This window comes from Mobula birostris, chromosome 7, assembly GCF_030028105.1.
Source record: "Mobula birostris isolate sMobBir1 chromosome 7, sMobBir1.hap1, whole genome shotgun sequence".
Taxonomy (NCBI): domain Eukaryota; kingdom Metazoa; phylum Chordata; class Chondrichthyes; order Myliobatiformes; family Myliobatidae; genus Mobula; species Mobula birostris.
In genome coordinates, this window is record NC_092376.1 from 115,072,122 (window position 1) to 115,085,101 (window position 12,980).

General features: G+C 41.5%; 1 protein-coding gene across 2 annotated transcripts in view; it reads left to right on the forward strand.

Moving 5' to 3' along the window:
* LOC140200388 (uncharacterized) overlaps nt 1-9,449 on the forward strand; it is a 107,624-nt gene extending 98,175 nt beyond the window's left edge. For both annotated transcript variants that reach the window (XM_072263649.1, XM_072263650.1), the window contains 4 exons: nt 2,050-2,102; nt 3,619-3,716; nt 4,555-4,738; nt 6,057-9,449. In XM_072263649.1, coding sequence (XP_072119750.1) covers nt 2,050-2,102; nt 3,619-3,716; nt 4,555-4,738; nt 6,057-8,237 — 2,516 coding nt within the window. In that variant the 3' untranslated portion in view covers nt 8,238-9,449. The remainder of the gene's footprint in view (nt 1-2,049; nt 2,103-3,618; nt 3,717-4,554; nt 4,739-6,056) is intronic.
* The last annotated feature ends 3,531 nt before the right edge of the window (nt 9,450-12,980 follow it).

Consider the following 12,980-nt stretch of genomic DNA (forward strand, 5'->3'; position numbering starts at 1 on the left):
GCTTGGTATCCCATTTGCCAATCAACTTTCCAGCTCTTAGCTCCATCCTTCCCCCTCCTGTCTTCTCCTATCATTTCAGATCTCCCCCTCCCCCTCCCACTTTCAAATCTCTTACTATCTCTTCTTTCAGTTGGTCCTGACGAATGGTCTTGGCCGGAAATGTCGACTGTGTTTCTTCCTATGGATGCTGTCTGGCCTGCTGCGTTCCACCAGCATTTTGTGTGTGTTCCCTGTATTAAAATGTCTAAGTTACTGCTTCCCAGTTGCCTAGGGGGTCTGGATTTACCAGACATTAAAAAATATCAATTAAGTTCCTTTTTATCTTATGTCGTTGATTGGGTTTGCAGGGACCCCTCCTCAGTTTGGCTAGACATTGAAGCTTTACAAGCAAAATGCCCTCTTATTAATTTGCTTTTCCTCAATAAGGTGAAATTAATTTGCTTTTCCTCAATAAGGTGAAATTAGTTAAGGAATAATGTCTCAATCCAATAACAATTAATACAGTAAGGGCTTGGAGGGCGGTGCGACAAATTGAGGACAACGCAACGAAAGTATCACCCTTCACTCCAATAACCGGCAGTCCAGATTTTCAGCCTGGTATAATGGATTCTGGATTTAAACTTTGGATTTCTAGGGGTATTTTCCATCTAGGAGATTTGTTTGATGAAGGAACGATGATGACTTTTAGTCAAATAGTACAGAAGTTTAACATACCCAACAAGGATCTTTTTCATTTCTTTCAGATAAGAGATTATGTACAGAAAAAACATTGTTAACTGATTTCTATAGTTCCGACATAGAAAAGAGAGTGTTTCATTCTAAGAGTGAAGTCTCTATTAGTACTACTTACAGCATTCTGAGGGAATGTTCTTGTGGAGAGGCTGAGCAGCTGGGAAGGGTCTGGGAGGAAGAGCTGGGAGTAGCAATTACAGCTGAAATATGGGAAGACATCTGTGATAATGCAAAGAAGATTTCCATTTGTAATAGAACTAAAGCATTGCAACTCAAAATTCTGCATAGAGCTCATCTGACTCTAGATCGTCTCTCGAAATTTAAGACGGGGGTTTCTCCAATGCGTTCTTAAATGTAAAGTAAATACTGGAACCTTCACCCACTGTTTTTGGACTTCTCCCAAACTTCAGGCATACTGGAGTGATATTTTGGTTGAAATGGAAAAGATTCTGAAGATGGAGCTTGAACTGGACCCAGTGTCTTTTCTCTTTGGCTTACCCAGCAGTCGTATTATTAATGCACATCAGAAAAAACTTTTTAACATCCTGACTTTTTGTGTGAGGAAGAACACTTTACTTTGTTGGATAGCTGGTAAAGCCCCTGGACTTCTTGGTTGACATAAATTAATCGTGGAATACGTTCCTTTGGACTTTTTGACATGTATGGTACATTCAAAAATAAATAGTTTTCATAAAACATGGCAACCTTTTCTGCAGTATATAGATGTAAACCTGTCTGCTATACTAGTAAGGGCTTTTGTATAGGATGTTGTGGTGATGTCTATATTTTGATGGAAGTGTTCTGATACCTGATTATCTGTGAGGGGAAGAAATGTAAATATAAGTGTATCTGGAAATTGAAAGTTTTGTTATGCTGAGCAAAAAAAAAATAAATACCACCCAACGCACTGGGTACGATTGTGTTCCTGAGCTGTCCCTTGCCTCATCACAGCACTTGGCCCTCAGCCTCTTTCCTACAGCTCTGTAGTTCTAGCACACTCTATTTGCTGTGCAGATACCCATTTAACCCTGCTAAACCATTTCCAGGGAATTGTTTGCAATTATTATCTTGCATGTACACTGAGTGTGATTGTGCAGTAGTTTTAATACCTCTTAAAGGAAGTGATTCTTGATAATGAATGTTTAAAGTGAGGAATGTACCAAGTTTACCATTCTTTGTCTTTTGACTTGGCATACACACTCATGGGCACCAAATAGGCTTCCAGATGAAGGATTCTGTCTTGTATTCTCTGAGGATTTTTTTTTCCTCAAGCTGATGCTCCTCCACTGTAACTTGCTTTGTTTCCCTTTTCTGCAGTTGATCTGTTTGTAATGTTCACTGTAACACAGCGCCTGGGAGGATATGATGCGGTAAGTTTTCTCTTTGTTTCTATTGAACTATTAACATACGCATACGTAATTGGTCTTGAACCATTTTTGAAATATTGTGATTCACAAATTACTGCCAAAGAAAATTTGAGATGCAGGAAAAAAAATGCATTTTTTGCAGAATTTATGTGCAGAGGAGAGGGAAGAGGTAATGACATGGTTGCTATGAATTTTGTCAAGAGTTCATGTTATGGAGAGTCATGTGAAAAGTTTTTTTAGGAATGCATCTTCTGTGACGGGTGTGTACTGTAGTGTGCGATAAAGATAAATCTCAGAATAAGCTGTGTCATATTCTCTTTCTCTTCCCACCCCACCCCTCCCGCCCGCGTACTGTCTCTTGACTTGAATTACATTCCTAGTGTCGTCTTTGTTCAGTTTGCCATTTCTGCATGTTCTTTGGAGTCACCAAAGTAAACAATCAGCCTTTGTCTTTTGGTGGTTCCATTTAATATCGGAGAATGTATACAGTAAACAACCTGAAATTCTAACTCTTCATAGACATCCAGGAAAACAAGAGTACCCCAAAGAATGAATGACAGTAAAATATTAGAACCCCAAAGCCTGTGCACGCACACTCACTCACTCCCCTGCCCCCAATTATTCCAGCAGAATGCGCCCACCAAGCAAGCAATAACAAAGCCCCAAAAGAGAGACCATGATCTGCAGCACAATAACTAATTGTCCACCCGACAATTTGACATACCACAGACTCTCTTACTCCCTAATAAAGGGACAGAGAGGTAACATCCTTCCCGCATGGAGAGAGGAGACCAAAACAAAAGAATTCACTGATTACAGTGTTGAAGTCTGCAGTCAGTGTTAAAGTCACTTTTATTTTGAGTTCTCCAACTCAAGAAGTGGCAGCAAACTCTCCCCGCCAAAGAGTGATTCCCTGAGTACAGAGGCCTCCAACAGCCAATCTGCTGTTTGCGATGTTTAATTTCTCCCACGGCGCAACAGTCAGTGACACCAGCATGGAATCGGCCTATCCACAGGGCTGCAGGACCTTGGCCCAGAGGTGCTCATGTCTTCCAGGCTATGTCCTTGGCACATCGAAAAACAGATGGTCAGTGAGCCCTAGGAGCAGGACCACAGTTTGCAGCTGTAGATCACAGACTCCCAACAGAACCCCATCCACCTTGAAAAGGGGGGGGGGGGGGAAGAGAGACAACAAAATGAAAAAAATCTGTTTTTTGCAGGTGAACTCAAAAAAGCCGCCCTCTGGACCCTCTTCCCTCAATAAGTAGCCACTAACTATAGGAACAGTTATTATTGTCATGCGTAGTAGCTCCATGACCTAATTACATATAAAAATAACACTGGTTTCCTGACAAACTTAGTCATATGTACCAGGGTGCTGTTGATTCGTAGTTTGAACACTTTGATCTTTTGTGAAAAAATTGTTTAAAATAACAAATAACATTAAATTTAACTTTCAGTGTTGTGCTATCCAGCATTTCCTGTAACTTCTATGAAAAGTTTCAATTTGCTGTTGCAGGTAACAGCTCGCAGGTTGTGGAAACACATTTATGATGAGCTGGGTGGTAACCCAGGGAGCACTAGTGCTGCCACTTGTACCAGGAGACACTACGAGAGGTAGGGTACATTGCACCTCATTGGCAGCCTCCTCTCCTGGAACTCTTAAACATCACTAAAGCCTGTAACTCCTTCAGCAACAGACAAAATCCAGTCTTCATGTTTCTGAATCTAAGGGGGTGATGTGTGGTTGATGAAAAGCATTTTCAGTCATTCTGTTTCATTAGTGACTGAATTCTTCCCTCTTTTCCTGTGGGAACATAATACAAAAAAAATTCACTGTTCTCTTCTGTAGAATTCAAGATGAAATGACATTCTGCAGTACAAATCCTGTTCTTCTAATTTTGCATTAGTTTGGCTTTTGAGTACAGGTCAACAGGAGATGAAGCCAGTTATTTTTGTAGGGAAGAGCTATTCCACAATACCAAAATCCTAAATAGATTGAATCAAACTCACACCCAATAAAATCCCTCTCGATTAGCACTGAGAGAACTTCTAACCCTATGTTCACATTAGATTCTAGCTGGTTGTTTTTTAAAAAAGTGTGTGTGTGTGTTTATATACTGCTCTGTATACTTTTATTAAACATCTCTTCCTTTTGAACATTGTAGATAGGCAAAGCTATTTAAAAGAAAGTTGAATGCCTTGTTAATCATGTGCTAGCTAGTTTAGTCAAGATGTTCAAACATTTTACCTTTATAATAAAGTCAGATATTGGCGGGAGTTTCCAATGTAAAAGAAGTGACTTTGGTTATAATTAAGTTCAGTCTCACGGATTCTTTCTGAGCGTGGGTGACCTTGTGTGCTATGGCAGCTGGGGAAAGCTGGGTTGCGAGTAAGTAATGGCTGAAGTTGATCCTTGGCAGTGTGATAGAGAGCCGGTGCTGTTTACCTGCAGGCTCATCCTTCCGTACGAACGCTACCTCAAAGGGGAGGAGCACAAACCACTGCCACCAGCCAAGCCGCGCAAGCACACGACGAGCACGTCTGAGGACTCTGAGAAAGATGTTCAAACTAAAAATGGGGACCTGGACATGAAAGTGAAGAAAGGTCAAGATGCGACTCAGATATTAGAGAAGGAGGTGAGATTCATTTCGTGCTGCCTTGTAGTCTGGACTTGTGTAGATTCTGGAAAAACTATGTGGACCTTGGTCCAGTTTATGCTAAATTTTTCTTGCATGCTATTTTCACACATTTCTTAAGCATAATACCAGTTTAGTGACATATTTGCTGTAGATGTTTTTTTTTAAATACGGTATTTGCTGTATGTCTCCACATCTGTCGATCCCCGTTAATCTTAGTTGAAAAACTCAAAGCTATCGAACAATTGACTGTAATAGTTTTGAAATCCACTGTAACATCTACAGCTGAGAATGATGGGCATCTGAATTGTAAAGCTTTCTAATGAGGTTCTGTGATATCTATTGCTGTTCAGCAACTATACTGTAGTAAGAATTGACGCTTAAGCAGACGATTTGTATTATAGTACTGGAGCGGGTGACTGGTCCAGGAACACCACCTCGCTGTTCTTTTACATTATTTTCTTTGTAACTTACAGTAACTTAGTAATATCTTGTACTGTGTTGCTACCACAAAATGAATTCATGACGTATGTCAGTGATAACAAACACAAAATACTCTGCAGATGCTGGGGTCAAAGCAACACGCTGGAGAAACTCAGCAGGTCGGGCAGCATCCGTGGAAACAATCAGTCAATGTTTTGGGCCAGAACCCTTCGCCAGGACTGAAGAGGGAAGGGGCAAGGGCCCTATAAAGAAGGTTGGGGGAGGGTGGGAAGGAGAAGGCAGGTAGGTGCCAGAGGGAAAACCAGTAAGGGGAAAGATAAAGGGGTGCGGGAGGGGATGCAGGGAGGGGATAGGCAGGAAAGGTGAAGAAGGAATAGGGGAAAGCACAAGGAGTAGTAGAAGGAGGCGGAACCATATACCGTCTGGGTAGTCTCCAGCCACATGGTATGAACATAGAATTCTCCAACTTCCAGTAATTCCCTCCCCCTCCCTTCCTCTATCCCTATGTCACTCTGCCCCCTTCCCCAGCTGCCTATCACCTCCCTCATGGTTCTGCCTCCTTCTACTACCCGTTGTGTTTTCCCCTATTCCTTCTTCACCTTTCCTGCCTATCCCCTCCCTGCTTCCCCTCCCTCACCCCTTTATCTTTCCCCTTACTAGTTTTTCACCTGGCACCTACCAGCCTTCTCCTTCCCACCCTCCCCCCCCCCCCCCCCCGCCCCCAACCTCCTCCCTCTTCAGTCCTGGCGAAGGGTCTTGGCCTGAAACATTGACTATTCGTTTCCACGGATGCTGCCCGACCTGCTGAGTTCCTCCAGTGTGTTGTCAATGATTAAAAAACCTGATTCTGATTCACTTTTTCCATTTCTTCCAGGATAAGCAACCACGAGGTGAGAAATGCCAAGAGAACAGACAAAGGACTATCACCGCTCAACACTTAAGTACTCAGGACAACTCCCAAGACAAACAAGTGCAAACACTAAAATGTAAAAGCAAAGACAATGTTGTGTCGAATGTAGAGGAGCGTTCTGGAAGCAAGGCTTGCCCTCCCACAGGACAGAACACAAGTGAGAAACTGGAGGCTAAAACATTTCGAACACACGAACACAAAATAAGAAACCAGGAAAATCGAGAGTGTCCAAATGTGGGGAAAAAACAGAAGTCACCCCTTCACCCTCAGGACTTGTCTGGCGGCCCCAGTGTTAAACAGAATCTGTACGTGGGCACAGAGGGCAGTAAGCCCATCTTTCAGTCTGCAATGTTCCAGCATCTTCACTCTGGAATATTGAACTTCCAGTTGCCTGAAGGCATTTCGCCTCTTGATGTTCTCAAGAGCCGGCTTGGTTTGGCCACATCCAAGGATCTATCCAAACCTACTTTGCACAGGCACCTCAAGGTAGAACAGCCCCAGGGCATTCCATCAAATGGTCAAAAGATCAAAGTCTGCACCACATCTCTACGCGAGCCTGGAGTGCATCATGTGGCAGGGCTTGTGCAAAAAGAATCTAAAGGTGTCCCTCAGCCAGCAAAGAGACTTGGTTTCGAACAACTGAATGGAATACGACCAGTGAAGGGAAATTCATCTACGCCACCCTCAAGTACAGTCAAACACCTTGCAGGTTCCAAAGCAGAGCATGAACTGAACTTGAGACCGTTGGGTCTACGTGTAGGTAATGGCAGTGGAGCTTCGCTGGGTCACCCGATGAAGTTGGCTTTGGTAGAAGAAGGTTTGAATTTGAGCAAATCCAAGGACTACAGCTATATATATGATCCTAATGGGCAACTGTATGAGATTTTACCTCAGAATTTGTCTAACAAGCAGTTACCATCAAAATGTGAGTCTTCTATACAGTACAGGGAGCAGTCCTCTCCACTGAACCTCAGCAAGTCAAATAGGGGTTCATCAGGAAAGAGAATTGCTGAATTCATGGATGCAACAGTCTGTGTATCACAGAAGGATGCTTCTATTTATCCAATTCCTCAGTCTCTGCAAAATCTTTGTGAGAACAGGGAAAGCCATAAGAAAAACGAGCAACCAATCAAGAAGCTGCGACTAGATGCCAGTTGCACAGAGGTGATTGACCAGGGAAGAGACTCTACTCACTCAGATCATAGCTCTGGTGTAGAGTCACTTAGTTCATCGCCCGTGAGCCTAGGTTCTGGAGCTACGTCCGATGATATGCCCACAGATTTAAGTCTACCAAAATACCCGAAGACCCAGAAGCCAGAGCATTCTGCAGTCAATAACGAGAGCCCTCAGGACAAAAGAGCTAGTTTTGTCTCTGAGGCAGGAGGGAAACACTTGACAGATCTACCTAAATTGCCTTCATTTCCTGCTATATCGGAAGCGACCACTACACTGGATGGTGTTTGGAGAACTCCGGCAAAGAGTGATCTCCATGTGCCTTCTGGAATGTCCCTAAATTTGGACCAAGCAAAGAGCTGTCAAGATGAATGTCCAAACAACACTGAAAGGAGACGGTTCCCTTTCAGCAGCATGATACCAGCTGAGCAAAGCTTTTCTCCAGCCCGCCTGGAAGAGCCAAGGAAAGAGGACGAAGAGCCACCGAGAAAGATGCCACTGATGTCCAGCTTGGCCAAAGTCAGCCAAGATAAAAAGCCTCTGAAGTGCCAAGGATCGGATCTGTCCAGTCATCAGGATTTGTCCTCGAGTGGTGATGAGGATAACAAGAAAGGGGCACTCCCGGGCTCTTATCTGAATGGAACCTCTTGCCCAGACCTTCAGAACGTGGCGGAAAAATTTGGGGCCCATTTTCAGTTGGTTGATCTGAATAAAAACACTGAAGAGGATGGAAAGTCTGATTCGGTTGTGGTGCCAGTATTATCCTCGGGCCTTCCTGTTTCACGTGTCATGGTTCCAGGCTCTGTGCAGCATCGACAACTGCTGTCTTCCCACTCACAGCAAATGTACAGCCACCTGCTGCGAACCTCAGTGCTGCCTTACGATGAGGTGGTAATGCGCAGACTGTCTTCCAGTCCGTCGGCTCGCTCTCCTTCTCACCTGTCTACTGTTTACCCCGAGAAGCGAATGTGATCGGCTTAGTCCAACGTCCGTCTGTCATATAGCTCTCAAATGCTGTCTTCAGTATACAGGACTGCACCTGCATTTGGTATGCTTGCCTTTTGTTTGGTGAAACAATGTACTGTTATTTCCTTTCCTACCTCTCCAAATTTCTTTAAACAACAAATCTTCTGTCTGAGAGGGAGGACATTAAGCAACCTTCAGCCTTGCGTCCTGGCCACTCTGAACTAACAGCAAGTGGCTACGTGAAATGATCTGTTGACATTCTGATTTAATTTTCTGCCCTCTCACTTTGTGGAGAAGAGCGAGACCTACCTTGCAGCTCTGTCGGTGGCATCTGATGGTAGTTGTGCTGCTGCATTGAAGCTTGTGGGAGTTGGAGACTGGGTGGCCCTTGTAGGAGCAACTGATCTGGCATTGATTGTCCAGTCGCCTCAAGACTGTTAGACTTTGAACACAAAAATGCTTCCTTTAAAGAGGAAAATAAAAATAATACTACTGTTATTACACATTTGGCGGAGAGAAAATTGGGAGTTGTACTCAGGGAGGGATTTGTTGAATAAACTGCTCTCACAGGTTGATCGAATGGAATTATAAACTTCACTGTTCCATGGTCTTGAGTGCCCTAGGGTTGGAAGTGTAAAATATTGCAATTTGTCACCACTGTGGTGGAGTACTTGCCTATGTGTGAACAATGGACACACCTTCTGAAAGATACTGTGAAGTAACACATGTTATGGTCCAAGGTGCTGCTCAAGGATTGGAGAGTGGGAAACCCTCAGGTCTGCTCTCAGTAAGAAGGAATCCCTTTGCAAGGGCCAGCCTCTTCCAGTCCTTCTGTGTAGCCTTGCTTCTGTCCAGATTACAAGAAAGTTGGTGTGGATTTTTTTGTTTAGTTGACGTGCCTGCTGTTGCACACATGTGACTACTATATACCGTGGATCTCTGATTGGGTCAATATAGATTTGCCAAAGAAGACGACTTGACCTTAACCAGAAGCTGATCTTATCAGGGATACTTGTTCAATTCTATATGTCCTTTGCTTCATGGAATTTCCTTGTTTATTGATTGTACATGGAGAGAAAGGAAAAGAGTTATTCCCTTGGCTTGTCTAGACCATTTTTCCAAAGTTTTAAGATGTGCTTGCCCATTGGAAAGGAATACTCCTGTTCCTGGAATATATGTATAGATGGTGTGCAAATGACATTAAACCTTTTCTAGAAAGTTGTCCAATGTATTCATGTAGCAGAGTATGCAAAATGAAACTGAATCATAACATTAAAAAGAGACCTCAGGACATGCAAGACAGAAAATGCACTGGGTCAGTTTGAACAAAGCATCAAAGAAACAGTATGGAGTCTTGTCAGATTTGATATTTTTCCAAAACAAATCATATGATACCACCTCTTCAAGCTATTGGAAACCAGAATTTTGAGCGTGGATTCATGAACCATTAGACACTGCCTTCTACGTTCAGAGTTGGCCTTGTGCGGTATCCATTAGCAAATTTACTTTTTAATTCAATACAATCCATTTAAATACTAACTTCATCAAACTGCAGTTTCTAAATGTTTAATTTGCAGAGCTGAATTTAAATTACTTTCTGCATACTCTGGCAATAGAGGTACAGTAACGATTCCCTCAGGTACTTGCAGCTCATTGCACCTATTAAATTATAAAAGCAAAATCATTTGTCATTTCCAATGGCAGAAAGTTCTACTTGTCAGCACCGAGGTATTTACATTGTACTTCAAGACTGTTCTTCAAAGTAGTTTTAGAATAACAGACACCTGTGTTGTTATTAGACTAAATGTCATTTTGTTTTATTACTATCAGCTTTTAAAATGATCAGTGGTTCGTTTAAAAAATTGTGCGCTGCAAGATAAATTTTTTAGACCAGCTAAATGGATATACTCTGGGAAATTTTGGAAAGAAAGAACTAAAGGATAATATACCTTGTGTAAACTGCTCACCAATGTGTCTGCCAGCCTCTGGGATATTTCTAGATACAAGTACTGTATGTATAGCTGAAAATAGTCAGCTATCCTGTGTGGATCTTGTTTGCCCAGCTACTCTCTGTTAAGGAGTTGTGGATCAAAGATAATATAAAATATAGATTTCATTCTCATGTACAAATGACATTAGGATTTGCTTACAGTTTATGTTAGCTGTCCATCTTTCTCTGCCGGTTACTATTTCAAAGAATTGAAGTGTACATAGTTACAGACATTTTTAAGTGCTCACTAGGCACGTTACTCAGTTACAAATTTGGACTGAGATGCTGAAAAGAAGAAACATTGAAATGGTCACTAACAGTCTCACTATTTATTTAGCAATAACCCCCCCCCACCACCACCACCCCAAGCTCTGTTTTAAAAGGTTAACTATTATTTGTGAATTGGTTACATTTTTGCTATCAGATATAGAAATCCTGTCCACTGAATAATCATCGAATTTTATTTTACATCGGACTGAAAAGTTTTTTAAAAGAACCAGTCTTAGAACTGTCAAAAGTTTTGATTTGTGATTGTAATCCAAATACTCGCACTCCTGTTGCCCTTTTCTATTCTTTCAATCCCAAACAAAATTGAAAATTGCACAAAAAAGGGTTTAGTAATATAGAAACATGTGCAGAATAGGTTTAGCTCCTTATCTTCGTTAACTAGGTGAATTGTTATGATCTAACCACACTATAGACAACAGTTTTAAAACTCAAATCTTATTGTTGCTAACACTTTGTGCAGGCAACCAAGCAGTCTAAAGCCTATATTTATATGATGGAGTTTGTTATACAGTAGGTCCCCGGGTTAAGAATGTCCGCCTTACAGACAACTTGTACTTACGAACGGATTGCCATGAAGCCAATTATATTAAGAATTTGAGTTAAATACAAAGGTTCGTAATAACGAACGCACGCACTACTTTGTGACGCTCATGAAAACATTGCGCGGCTTCAGCAGTTTGTTGACTCGAGGAAGGAGAATCCCGTCCGCCATTTTAAGTCGGAACATGTTGCCGTTAACACTGTGTTGAGTGTGTAACTTCGTATTTGGCTTAAATTTTTCTCTTATTCACCCTTGTAACCATGCCTCCAAAGCGTAAATCAGATGCAAGTGTTGGTGATGCATCAAAGAAAACGAAAATGATTGTGATTGAAAATAAAGTGGAAATAATAAAGCGATGGAAAAGAGGTGAAACGCCATCGGTCATTGGGGAAAGTGTTAGGCTACAGTCGGTCAACGATCGGAACAATTTTAAAGGATAAAGTGAGAATAGTGGAGCATGTGAAAGGCCCTGCCCCGATAAAAGCTACAATTATTACTAACCAACGCAGTGGTTTAATTATTGAAATGAAAAGGCTATTGATAATTTGGTTAGACAATCAAAATCAGCGTGATGTACCTGTTCCGACTTACCTACAAATTGGACTTAAAGACAGACTTAGGAACGGATCTCGTTTGTAACCCGGGGACTGCCTGTATTCCACTTCCTTTTTACAAATTTCTAATTATTCCTGGCTGCTTTCAGTCAGGAAGGGCTTTGTTCTAATTTTCTCAGGTGTAGATATTTGGTAGGAATTAGCACAGCAGCATAGTGGCAGAATTGGACTTTGTGAAACCACATGTTTGAACATGCTCCGTCACACAGTAAGTGTGAATAAAATGAATACACAAATGCAAATGCCCTCTCTCACTGACGTGCAGCAAATAATTTAGATGTATGACCACAGATTTCTTCATCGTACAAGTTGAGTCAATAGATTTCCAAAATTGCTTTTGAACCCTTGTGCTTAATGAATGGTTCCAAAGCTAACCTCTTAAATCTTGAACCTTGTTCTTTTCCCAAATTAAATAGATCTCTGTGCTCTGAGGGCAAACTGAAATTTCATATTTTCCAGCCTTGCTACCATCAGGCAGGTCTCTGTTCTTACTCAGAACAAAATGCACAGTAAGCTGACCAGTATTATCTTCCAGTGGATTCTATTCTAACCCTTGTTTTAAATTGTGTTGCAGCTCTGCTAAAACAATTATCCAAATTATGTAAAATATTATAACAATGATCTATCAGTTATGCTGGATAATTACACAGTATTTCGCTGTCCATTGAATAGATTATTCTGTCAAGTGCAAGGGAGGGAAAGCAAATGTGTCAAATTAGACTTACAGGTACGTTGTGCTCTTTGGCACTAATATATTCCATTGGATGTAAGTTGTCCTCAATTGTGTTAGTGTGATAATTGTGTCTTTCTAATTTTGTGTTTGCTTGTGGTACAGTACATTGAAAAGAAAAACACTGAGTTAACTTTGGGTGCAAATATGCTATAAGCTGCCAGGTGCTATAGGCGCAAGAATTACTTCTGTACTTGTCCACTTGTGCTGTTAAATGGGAAATTCCTGACTTAAAATATGTATACAGTTTAACAAAACATACAAGCCCAACCAGAATTTCAGTTGTTTGAATTGACTGATCAGAAACTGAGTCATTAGTTTTCTGCTGTGATTGACAGCTTGAAACTTGTTGCGCTTTGCATCATTTACTTTCAAAAATATGGATAAATGTTCTTTTATGATAGTGATCAACACAATGAAATTGAATGTCATGTAGCTCAATCTCACAAAACCAACCATGATTGTTTCCCAAAACCAGCTGCTGTGAAGTAACGCAATAGCGTGCCATTCCCATCACTTGTCCTTCCTCCCTCCCCAATTTCAATCGATTTGGAAATTAGCAGCCTCATGGCAATAGTTTTCAATA